Genomic DNA, 12,992 nt, shown 5'->3' on the forward strand with positions numbered 1-12,992 from the left:
ATAAAGTGGTTACTGTAACTTAATAAATTAAATATTAATGAGTTTTGCATGAGGACCGCCTTTTTGTGAAATGTAAGGAATTCCCTTTGTAGTTTGTTCATTGTCTTCTAGCACCCGGTGTCGCACAGCAAGGTAGTAAAATAAATCCCACAAGATACCTGGGAAGGGGAGACATCGTCATGGTACAAACCATAATGTTCAGAAAAAAGCATTTTATTCAATACAAGCTGAGAAATCTATTACGAAAATCTCCAATGTGCAAAACCTAAAAACATATTAAGTCGATTGATAAATTGTAAGTAGATGAGCATTGAAACTCAAAAAGGAGATACGGTACAAGTCACCATGCAAAAGCACCATACCAAATATGTAAGCAATCCCTCAAATAGAAGCCGAGATATCTACAACAGAAAAGTGAAACGGACGGACAGACTGACAGACATGGTGATTGCATTATCACTCACTGGATTATGGTTATGATAATATACAGTCCGTTAGACTACCATAACAAACAAACAAAAAATGTTCATTGACTGAGGGGTCCACAAGTCACATTGTATCATGTTGAGGAGATGGACGGCGGACTTTAAAGTCAATTAGGAACTTACATTGAAGGAAATAAACACATCATCAAAGTTTCATGGACATTGCTGCAAGGGTTTGTGAGTCAAAGTCCGAAAACAGAAAATTGCTCATAACTCAAAACTGAAAAATTGGAGGCACTCACATAAAAAACCAATTCAACAAAGTTTCACAAAAACGGTGACAGTATTTTTGAGTAAAAATGCATTAAACAGACAGACAGATGGGTGAACACTGGTTTGCCATAATATGTTTCCTCATATAAGACAGGTAAACATGTATATAACTTTATTACTGTACATAGATTATTGATATAATACACAATCATTTAATAAAGCGTGGGTCTAAAAACCACACATTTCAGTATGCCTGTGGCACGTTCTCGTGATGGGCAAACCAAAGTTAAAGAGAGGTTGACTGCTTGGCCACCTAGTTTTCTGTTCAACATCTTATAGGGATAATTAGTGCAGTGACTTTCACTCCATATTAGTTCAGTTTCGGAAAACTAGCCTGTGTGAAAAGTTGGGTATTTTTCTTTTATTTCTACCCCTGAAAACATAGTATACATTATTCATAGACTACTGTTTACCAACCAATTCTTTTTCTTATCTGTACAAACTTTACATGTGTATGTGTACGTACTGAGGAAGTTTTGCTCAGAAATTCTGTAGATGCTTTCTGTGTCCTCATCTCTCTGATACTAATACTCCCTGTTTAAGTGTAAATATCAATGAATCTTCTTCCTCCTAATTAGTTAAGCAAGTCAGGTGACTGTATATATTTATACATAGTACTGTATACTGTGATTCATAAACTTTCTTGGTTTTCTTCTCCCTAAATAAAATAATAAAAAAAAGACAAAACACAAAGTATCATGTCCAAATGGCAAATCAGACTTAGACAAATACAATGCAAATGTACATTTCTGCATGAATAAGTTAGCTCTAATTGTGATGACTTGTGTAAATAAAGAACACAAATTTTATTGGAAATCTTTAAAAAAAAGCACTAGAGAGATAAATAAGGAACATGCAATGTAGCATATTTGTACGACGACAATCTATATTTTGTACAAATTAGCTTCATTTATACATGTACATTTTGTACATTGTATGCAACACAGATGTACATGTACACAGTTCTTAACTATCCATGAGTATAAAATCAGAGTGATTAGGTCAAAAGGATCAGGACTATAGACCTAAGCATAGTAACTTTTTCATATAAACCAGTATAGACCCTGTGGTTTTGATTAACTTTAAATTGTTAATTAGCTCTTACTATACGAATCAATAAGCGTTAAGAGTTTACAATTTAGCCTGGACCCTGGTGACTTGTTGATAAAGAACGTCGGAAGGCATTGTGTCATTTTTAACCAAATAAATTATAATACGATTCAATTAACTTTCGGGATTTGGAGCTAGATATATTGCCCCCGCAGCATGATACCAGGGATACGGGGCGGTGGATGATTTGAAAATCAACATATTTTTCTACGCAATACCAAAGTCCACTTTACACGCTACAGAAAATACAGCACGTTTTCCATCAGTGTCAAAACAAAAAAAATATCTGCGGCGCCAAATTCCAAAATGGTTTACAATTGTATCAAATATATGGAACAATTAATCAGTAATACTTATCCGACAAAGGAACTGGTGCAATTCATAGATGACTGTCTGAATCACGTTTCCATCTTCACATTTTCGAAAAAGGACAGAACGCTCGCGAGACGTGATGGACCAATCGACCCAGTACAAAACATGTACATGTATAAATATCAAATACATGCCAGTATGTACAAGACTTATTGTCCAGTAATCTGTACAAACCGATTGTCAGGAATTTTTTACTTTTGTTCGTCTGGACAGGGTTTTCCCTAAGAAGCGGCTGGAGGCCAAATTGCACGGTTCAAGCACATTTTTGGGCTATTCATGCTGAGTTTTTTCTTTACAAATGTATGCAACATTGTTAAGTTTTGAGCTGTTTCATAGCTGTTTTTGGTCGGTTTCAGCAGAAATTAGGGAAAACCATGCTGGTCTTATAACCTATAATGGAAACACGAATTTGTGGCTTAAGTAGAACGAGCCGCTTAAGGGCTTAAAGTAAGGGACACAACTCTTAAAATCATTAGAACGTTTGTATTCAGCATTTTACATCAATCTCACGTACGCATCAACGTAACTTGATTCTATTCTGTTTCAAATGAAAGCTTGAAAGACTTTAGTGAAATTTAATGTGATACATATCACTGATTTCACGAGTTATGTATCTTACCCTAGGTCTACCTCCTTAATTGAAACCACGAAAAGTGTCGAATACATATTGTAAATGTACAAGTAGATGTATGGGTTCGCCTGTATTAAGACATGCCAATAACATAAAAAATAAACAACAGTCTGTGGTCCACAGACACAGATCAAAATGCAAATTGGCATTTATCGTGTGATTGGAACAGATTGTGGAATTAATTTAACAATATTAAAGCATCCATTTAATATTTTTTACATCCAAAACAATGACTAGCACACATGTATGCATGAAAAACACATGTGTAACACTTGGTAATTTTGGATATATCACATGCACCTCCAAACACGTGTTACATGCATTTTTAAACAAATTCGTAACCTTTGTACATTTTGCATGTGTCGCATGTGTTTTTCAAACACATGCATGATACGTATGTTTTGTTGCACATATGCGTATCACACTCATTTCAACGCATATGTACCACGCATGTTTCCCATCTGTGGCAAGAAACGTGTATTACGCATGTCAAATACCTGTTTACATGCGTTTTCAGGTACATGTGTGACACATGTGTGAATTTTTTACCCCAGTAATATCATCTTAAAATTGTAATAGTCACCTTGAAATACATAAACACATATTTCTTCTGTAATGAAAGGCGTTTTCAGGTTAAATTTGACAAATCATTCGACATGTTCAGCAAATATGTAAAAACAGATGCACAGCAGTAATTGAATGCATTTACATGTAAGACTTTATGAATCTAACATCGCTCAGAATGCACAGACGGAGAAATCTCACACACCCAAGGAAAGATTTCAAGTTTTTTTAACGAGGCTTTGCCGAGTAAGAGAACAATGAAATCTTATCCGAGGGTGTTAGAAATTTCCTAGTCTTGTAGTTAAGCTTTGTTTGATTCTTTTCCTTAGTCTTAAAGTTAATTGTATAATTATTACACCAATATGAATTATTCTGCTTGCCGAAATTCCTTTGAGTTTACGCGACGTCATACAACGTTTTATTCTGATGTCACAAACGCAACCTTGAAGGAGATAATGATATCTCACATGGATAAAAAAGATAGGAATCTGCCTGTCTCTTTAGTGAGAAAAAAAACACGAGTTTGAACTCTTTTTTTTTATATATAATACTCATGCTTAATGAGAATTTCTATCTTATTCATTGTTGTCTTTCCGTCAGAGATATGAATTTGAAACTGTAGTAAATATAACATTAATATCAGTTTAATCATTAAGTAGAACATTTCATCTTATTTCAAAGATATTTCAATTCACTGATATTTCAAAGAAAATTACGATTTTAATTTGCTGCTTGTGCTTTTGTTGAAAACAAAACAACATTTTTCCTACTTCCAAATTTCAATAATGACAAAATATGGATAAATAATTGATAAAAATACTACATATTTTTTTCAATTTAAAAGATGCCTTCAATACGTTATTTGTAAATGCTTTACAGCGGAAAAGCGACTTTTATGGCAAAAAGAAAAGTATAAGCAAATCAATGTCTTTGATAAAATACGATTTTCAACAGAAGTAACGATGTTGGGGTAGAAATCAATAATAAAAAACAAAACAAGTAAAAGAAGTCAACTTTCATACATTGATTCGACATCATGAACTAATCAACGCAATGAAAGTCAAATCTAATAAGGCTTTTAACCAAGACCACCGGTTAACAATTCACTGGGTATACACTATTGATCATGATGCAAGGTTCTACAATTTAAACGTTCAGCCTTAAGATACACTGTACCATTTCATATTTCATACTAAGCAATCTGCCTTGGAGGTGTCGGTTTCTATTACCATATGGGATGTTGTGTATTCGGTCCAAGACAAAGTCATACTACAGGCCTTACAGATTTGATTTTAGCGATTTCATTTTAAAATGCCTGTACAAAGTCAGGACCAGTGCGGGGATTTCCAACTTTATGATTTTTACACTGATATTGCCATTTGTGATACGGTCTTTCCTTTTAGTCTATTCCTTTTGACTACTGCCTAGATTTCATCAGTTCCGTCATATTGTTATTGTCCTTCATTTAGCAGTCACTGATTTTTCGCTTTAATTGAGTGGTAATGCAACCGGAATGATGTATAAAAGTGGAATATACGCTTTCCTGTTTGTTGTTGCTTATGAGGGCTTGTACATTTAAAGACGACAGTAAAGTATGGTCTGTTTATTTATCAGCTTTTCTTGACCTGAAATGCATAAAATGCATTCCATCAAAAGCCAATCAATCAAACATATTGATTTATATTTATATGATGTGAAGACAATGAAAGACTCGATGAAGTACCAAATTTGATACAATAAATGATTTCATTATATTGCGACCGAAACAGGAAGTTTGTGATGTCATGCACTTTTTCGTGTCAGACAGTTCAATGCTGATTGCCATGGCATATGAACGTTGATATCACCAATATGTATGCATATATGTTTTTTGCGACAGGACTGGGCTTTTTGTCATTTTCAGGTACGTAAAGCACAATCAAATAATGGAAGGAAAAAACGTATATACTGTAAAAGTACTTTAATACGCGGATACCAATTTTCGTAGATCAGGGAAGAAACACAAGTTCGTGGATTGTTGAATACGTGGTTTTGAAATTTTCAGTATACACATCTATGGGAATCTACTATTCGTTGGGAACAAAATTTCGTGGTTTTACCTACCCACGAAAAACCACAAAAATTGGTATCCCACGAACAATAGTTCTTTCACAGAAATGGAATCTTCCAATGTAGATTTTAAATAATATCTAAAAGGTAAGGTTCATTGTAACATATTTGCATATGCTGTGACATATTTGGTTACTATTATTGCTATAACACATTTGACCACTATTAATGCTGTGACATACAATTCGTTGGGAAAATTTTCACATCACTATTTAAACATTTATTGGAACTGATTTAAAAAAAAAACAATTATTTCCTCTCTGTTGCCACTTGCGGCTTATTTAGGTTTCAAATGACTGCAAAATTACCAATCGTTTAAATTCAGGAGAAGTTTCTGTGCAGCTTAAAGTTTGTTAAAGCGGAAAACGGAGAGGTACCCTATCTTTTCACTTATGTTGCTTCACATATATACCAAGATAATTTTGACCGGTACAATGGTTCTCTATATATAGCCCGGAAGATATTTCATCATCAGTTCATTATAAAAAAAAAATAACTGAACTTGAAATGGTAGAATAAGTAAATAAAATATGTTACATTAACATGCTTTGTTTTAATAATTATGATATAGGTACTGCATCAACCGATGTTTTAACCAAACTCAATGGATGTATAGTGTTTAATTGTTCTACAGAACCCGGAAATAGTGTGTCTTGGCATTTCAACAGACACGTTTATACAGTTGGGACTAGAATAAATAAAAAATTTGCTGACAGGGAAAATATTGCTCTAATAGGAAATCATCTGATTGGCGAATTTAATCTCAGAGTTTGCAATATAACGAAATTAGATGAGGGTGAATACTCCTGCATCTCGAGTGCTGGTTTATCGTCATCTGAGTTTTCCTTTGATTTACGATTGATGGGTAAGTAAGAACACAAGCCAAATTAAAAGTGTGTAATATAGAAATATAGAAAGAGAGAAACAGATGTGGGGAGAGAGTTTAATGTTTATTGAAAAAAGGAAGGGCCTAAATACTCAATTGTTTTCCAATTTTTAAACTCATATGAAATGAACACTGTATTTAACAAAATTATAGTGTATGTAAAAAGGAAATAAATGCCTATCTAATCCCACTTAGTCTGTCAATGCCGGAAGTTGTTACTGACAATTAAGGAAGTTGTTAAAGTTAACATCAAAACAAGTCTAGTATTTTCATAACCGTTTATGATATAATCAAAATAATGATGTAAAAAATCCAGTTTAAATATTATTATAAAAAATGTTTTCATTGGATGATAGCTACGACAAATCAATGCACTTCTTGAAAAACAAAATAAAAGCCAAGATTGATGTTATAAGAGATTTAGAGTGAAATAATCCTCATAGTCGAAGTTTTAAGAGTTTAGAATCTTCTACATTTGACGGTTTATGGTGACTATTGTACTTGCATCCAAACACAGAATCAAGTTGTTTGAAAGAACTGTCTTTGGGAAATCATGATATTTTGCAATATATAAATATCCGCACTTCAATGAATTATTAATGATCTGTTTAAACGATATTTTATGTCTTGTTTCATACTTTTGTCTTGTGACAGTTGAAATAAATCCTTGATTTAATTTTGAGATAAACGAATCTATGAATAGCTACACATTTAGAAATTGTTCATTAAAGGACAATTATATTCCTTTTAAAAATTATGACTTGATGTTTTTTTCATGTGTAAGTTTCACCAAGAAATATGAAAATAAAGAACGAAATAGGAGGTATGATCTTTGCTGCAAAAGACCAAACAGTTGATCTAATGTGTACTGTGGATCAAGGCATTCCTCACGAAAAACTTGTATGGGTCACAGGCCATAAGATACTAGCCAACGGAACAAGAAGAATTGGGTTCAATTTTACAGCAGATAGAAACAAACATCTTCAACTTTACACATGCCGAGCTTCTCATCCTGCTCTCACTCAACCATTAGAAAAGTCAGTTCAATTTGTTCTTAACCGTAAGTATATCAGTAGGTGATCCGAAACTTGGAAAACAGAAATAGTAGAGGCAACAAATGTGTGAATATCCATGATATAAGTTAATCTAATTTCTTGACAAAAACAATTTGTTCTGCTAGCACTCATTCATCATTTTGTTTTGCTAGCGGTTACTCGTCATTTTCAGATATATTCATTCATAGGCGTAGAAACTTTCTTGCCTTCAAAGACAGAGTGAAACTATGTGGATTCCGTTGAAGATTTTTAAAGTACTAAACGTCAAAATATTGATCGGTATGTTTATTAACATACTTGTCCTCTTTGTAAGAGTCATACCTATTCAAACTATGTGGTTTTCGATTATTTATAGTTTTGATATAAATTAGGCTAAAGCATTTAATCTTCGGTGTTTTGTGTGAATATTACTTATTAAAGACATTTGAGGTAAAAGAATTAACTAAAATGTGCTTGCAAAATATTTAAAAATCACTTCTTAAAAGCAAAATCCATTGATTAAAGATTAAACGAAACCTTTTAAATAATATTAACACTCTAAATCATTCTATAGAACATACCAAAAATAAATTTATGTGATTGTTCAACCAATAATTTAACGTATGTATGAAACTAAGTTGTATTTTACTTAAAAATCATCCATACAGATCTTGCAAATTTCGATATACTATACTCGAGTTTCAAGGAGTAACCCCTAATCAGCAGCATGACTACCACATACTTAAGAAATTCAAGTTTCACCTAAAATATCGATATAGGAAGCCAAATCTAGCATTGATCTACCAATTTAGTAAAGGAACTACATATTGATACACTAGGTTTAATACAAGAAGTGAAATCCAGTTTTTAAGAGGTTTTGAAATTTGTATAACGGCTAGTTTTTGTAAGAGTAATCAAGGGTATCAAGATGTTAGCGGATATCAATGCAATAAAATCCAAGGATAAAGACTAGAAAGGGAAAACAAAAGCTCACAACAAAGAGCATGAAATACAAAAAAATCACACAAAGATACAAAAGAAAATGGGCAATTCGGACTTTGCTAAAACTTGGAGCATGGGCCAGGTGCACCGGTATGATAAATAATATATAATTACATAAATATTAGTCAGACAAGTCTGACTACTGCGTCGATGAATACACTTTTGTCCTTTAATCTATCGGCAGTGTTTTACTAAGATTTTATGTTTTAAATAGCCAAAACGGACACAGACTCTAACGGAAATCAAGAGAATGCAACCCAGGGTCAAAGACGAGACACATTAAACAAACACACACAAAAAACTACCAAAGCAAAACATACAAAGTGACAAAAGTAAATGAGCATCTGCAAACATATCTTTGTTACAATGGAGACAGATATGTAAATAAATGTCTTCATCGATATAAATATTATGCAATAGAGTGCTTTTATTATTCTGTACATGTTTAACAAAAACATTTTTATCAAATTTCCTTATTTCATAACATTTATATAGATTTTTATGCAATGACTTAAATTTTATGTCATAAAGAGCCACCTATTGTACATGTAATAACATCACCAACCCAGATGATAAAAAATGGGCACAACATTTCGCTCCTTTGTGAATTGGACCATCATATAGGACTGAAAATGATATCATGGACACAAAAGAATAAAACATTAACCAACAGAGGAACATTACTATTTCTGGAGAACGTAGACAAAGATCGTGAGGGTTTGTTTTGTTGCCATGCCAAAAACAAATATGGCATCGGAACGTCTTGTACTTTTATTACAATCACAGGTATGAATAAACATTTTTTTTTCACTTAAGTATTTCTCTGTTCTCTGTCTTAAAATCTCCTCCCTCATACTACATCTTAAAACTTTAGGGGGGAAATATTCCTGTAATTTTTTCTATAGTAGCGTTTAATTAATAGGCACAACGACGACATCCTTTATATGAAGATGCTATGAAGAAAGAAAAAACTCCGTCCCTCATAGGCAATACCTTAAATAATATTAAGTTCGAAATATATGCTTATCCCAGAATATATAATTTGTTATCATTGTATGCTTCTATTTTAAAAAGAAACTGTTCATATATGACAATGGATTAGATAATGATGACATTTTTAATCTCCTATTTCACTCCTTTAAAATTTAAAACTGAAATATAAAAGTAGACAAACATACACAACTCAGGGATAATTATGTTTATAAGAAATAAAAAGAAAAATCGATGATTCTTGGGTGTGGATTACACTTGCAGTCATTTGTTGTATAGATTGTTGTATACTTATAGATTATTTTATGATTTTCCAACGAAATTTTGTTCTCATGTTTATTAAGTCCAGCAGCATTTCAGACAGACAAATACTGATGCCTTGATTCTTGTAATGTGCAATTCATACGACGTAAACATTCTTAATAAATAAATACATAATGACTCGCACAAAATTATAACATTATTGCTTTTTTGCAACCTAATTAATCAAAAGAACCAAGATTCGAGCCAAAAAAAAAAAACCAAAAACAAACAAACAAACGAACAAAGAAACAAACAGAAAAAAAACAAACAAAAAAAATATTCAAAACAAAAAACAAAGCATGTGAAACAACCACAATAACATATATAAAGAAGTCTATAGTAATGAACAGTCTAGCTGGACTCCAATTAAAACTGGACACATGAACAGGATGGACGGGTTGGGTAAGCTACATCTGTTTTTCTAGTATTATCCAACGATTTGCTCATAAGGTGCCACCTCCGGACTAGACGAAATGAGAAAGGAAAACTATGAAACGTGAAACAAATCTTAAACCTTAACAAATTATGTTGGTTTATGTTCATAGTTTTCAAATTCATACATTAAATGTTTGATATCATACTTTTAAATTTTCATTTTTAACTTATTTGGTTGTAGCTTAATAATGGAAAATAGTAGAGATATTATTATGAAAATTTAGGCTTTAATTCTAAAATATTATAATTTGCCCAAACAATTCATGCACGGTCAAATCTAAAATAAAAACCAATATGATCTGTACGGACACGGTTTAATTGTTTGATTTGTGACTGTTAATAGACCTTCAGATAAATTACTTCAGATTCGGAAGAAGCGAAGGATGGTAACAGATCAGTCTCGTCATCTCAAATAGGTAAAAGTTAACCTTTATACTGCTTTTCTTTAAGAATAATCAAGGGAACCAAGGTTATAGTGGTAATAAAAAGGATGTAATCTCGGGACAAAGACCAGACATGGAAACAGATATACACGACAAATAACATAAAGTAACTAAAATCATACATACAAAGTAAGAAAAGCAAATGAACAACTCGGATTCCACTAAAAACTGGGAGCATGGACAAGGTGCACCAGTAGGGTAAGCGTCCTGTACTTTTCTAGAAGCACCCGACGAGTTGCTCATAAAAAGGTCATGTCCGGGGTAGACGAAAGAGGAAAGGGAAACTATTACTATTACTATTGAATGAATCAGTTTTCATGGCGCACCATAACGATTCACAAGTTCATGATGACGAAAATAAAACTTTTGTAGTGATGACTTCAATCTTGTAACAACATAACCTTGTTCCAGAAGCCTATTTGTTAGAATTCTAGCGTAACAAAAAGTTTCAGCAAGCTCTGGAATAACGTATGAGTTGTGATATATGAACACTTCATACACAGGTGCTGAAGCGATGTTGCCACAGATGAAAGGAAAGTTGACAATTCTGAATGAAAAGTCATCATGTTTGTCGTAAAGTCTCATCAATAGTTTTACTTTACCATCACAGTTTCTGTAGTATACTTTATCTCAATTTCTTTGTGGTAGATGCGATATATCAAACTCCCGAAATTAGGATTGTTTAAAGATAACACGTCATCTATATAGCGGCAACTGAGATTAAAGGTAAACGATAATCGTTCTTTCGGATCAGATCAGCTATAAGGTCGGCCTCATAAGAGTGAAGGAATATGTCAGCAAGTAAAGGAGCACAATTTGTTTCCATTGGAATGCCGACCGTTTGTTGAAAACGCGTCCACCACACTGGAAAAATATGTTGTCGATTAAAAATTCAAGCATTTTGTTAACATCTTCCTCTGTATATTTGGAAATGTTTCGGAATTATTTCTTACAAAGTATGAAGAATCTTTACCAAGAACTATATATTTGTATCTAGGTGTACCATCTTATTTGGAAAAACATTGGTGGATATTAACTGTGGGGAATAGAAATATACAGTTTTAAAGTAACTTTATTGTTAATTTTCTGTATTCCATAAAAAGTTGCTCCTTAAATTCATATTCTACGTAACGTATTTAACTTTCTGTTAATTTTTTATTTATTTGTTTAATAACAGATTAAATTTGAGCTTTTTCTTTAACAAGACATGTCTAAGATAACGCAATATTTTTAGGTTTCGAATTACAAACAATATCATACCCAACTGCCTTATTATGCGCAAGCACTGTTCTTCTGGCTTCATTGGCGATTTATCGATATTTAAAATATGACAAAAATAGATACATTTTGAACCAAGAAATAAACAATTTGGACAATACTGAGAGATTATCAACCGAGTCAAATGACCGCTACGAGATAATTGACGAATCAGAGATATCAATGTACCTCGAAGCATGTGGAAAAGAGAATAATTTTGAAATTGAAAGTGGCGATTTGGATACAACAGATGCTACTGAAAAACAGCAGTCAGATCCTTCTTCCTATCAGTCATTACATATACATACATATAATACTAATAGAAAAATGGAAATATCTGAAGTTTGTCGAAAAAGTTCTGGTAAAGATGATCTATGCATTCATACAGACCTTCATGAGACGAGTGAAAAAATTGTGTCGTAAATATGAATGAATTTTACACATCGAACACTGATATACAACTTCGGTTTGTTTACATTAGTTTAATAAGGTAGCATGTTTTTGTAAAAAATCAGACAACAGATTATTCATACATGCCAAGACAACCGATCAAATTCACTTTAATTTATTTCTTTTTTGAAATTCAGAAACATATTATAGACCTGATCCAGTCTTTGTTTGCAATTGAGTTGTTGCACCTTTGAAAAAAATATGTAAATGTTTTGTGTATGCTATTGGCACTTTGAAAGAGTAACTTTTCTGGTTAGATTTATTATAGTTGAACATGAATGTATGATTTCCTCTATAAAACATTTGCTCTATAACCTTGGTTCCCTTAATTACTCTACAACACAGAAATGGCTGTAGTTATGTAATAATATAGCACACGAAAACCGAAGCAACTTTTTTTAGCATCTTGAAATAAATATTAATAATCATAGTAATGCGGAAAATGGTCACATGTTGGACAATTCGAGAAATTAATTAGCTTCGTTTTCTGTCATCTTGATTTTTTTGTTAGAATACTAAAATACTGCATGCTTTATTGATCGAAAAAATAATGATTGTACAGACGATATCACAAAATGCGGATTGGCAAAGGATTATGATATATGGACAACGAAAACAGATATTGCCTTCACCATCATTTACATTTTT

The 12,992-nt window shown here is 32.5% G+C and overlaps 1 protein-coding gene across 1 annotated transcript; it reads left to right on the forward strand.

The window, feature by feature from the left end:
* The first annotated feature begins 5,154 nt into the window (after window positions 1–5,154).
* Window positions 5,155–12,317, forward strand: LOC148602316 (uncharacterized). Its single transcript, XM_088553275.1, has 6 exons — window positions 5,155–5,338; window positions 6,116–6,409; window positions 7,215–7,490; window positions 8,998–9,252; window positions 10,560–10,610; window positions 11,872–12,317. The coding sequence occupies exons 1-6, from the start codon at window positions 5,266–5,268 to the stop codon at window positions 12,315–12,317; spliced, it is 1,395 nt and encodes a 464-aa protein (XP_088409401.1). The 5' UTR covers window positions 5,155–5,265.
* Window positions 12,318–12,992: the final 675 nt, after the last annotated feature.

The sequence above is a fragment of the Perna viridis genome, chromosome 11, assembly GCF_037379345.1.
Source record: "Perna viridis isolate PV_CMFRI_1.1 ecotype Kerala chromosome 11, ASM3737934v1, whole genome shotgun sequence".
Classification (NCBI taxonomy): domain Eukaryota; kingdom Metazoa; phylum Mollusca; class Bivalvia; order Mytilida; family Mytilidae; genus Perna; species Perna viridis.

What these genes read in the sequence shown, in the direction of transcription:
- LOC148602316 (XM_088553275.1), top strand. Translation starts at nt 5,266, where the DNA reads ATGAACGTTGATATCACCAATATGTATGCATATATGTTTTTTGCGACA. An exon ending in CTTTGATTTACGATTGATGG is followed by an intron (nt 6,410 to 7,214) that starts GTAAGTAAGAAC and finishes TTCATGTGTAAG; the next exon opens with TTTCACCAAGAAATATGAAA. An exon ending in AGTTCAATTTGTTCTTAACC is followed by an intron (nt 7,491 to 8,997) that starts GTAAGTATATCA and finishes TATGTCATAAAG; the next exon opens with AGCCACCTATTGTACATGTA.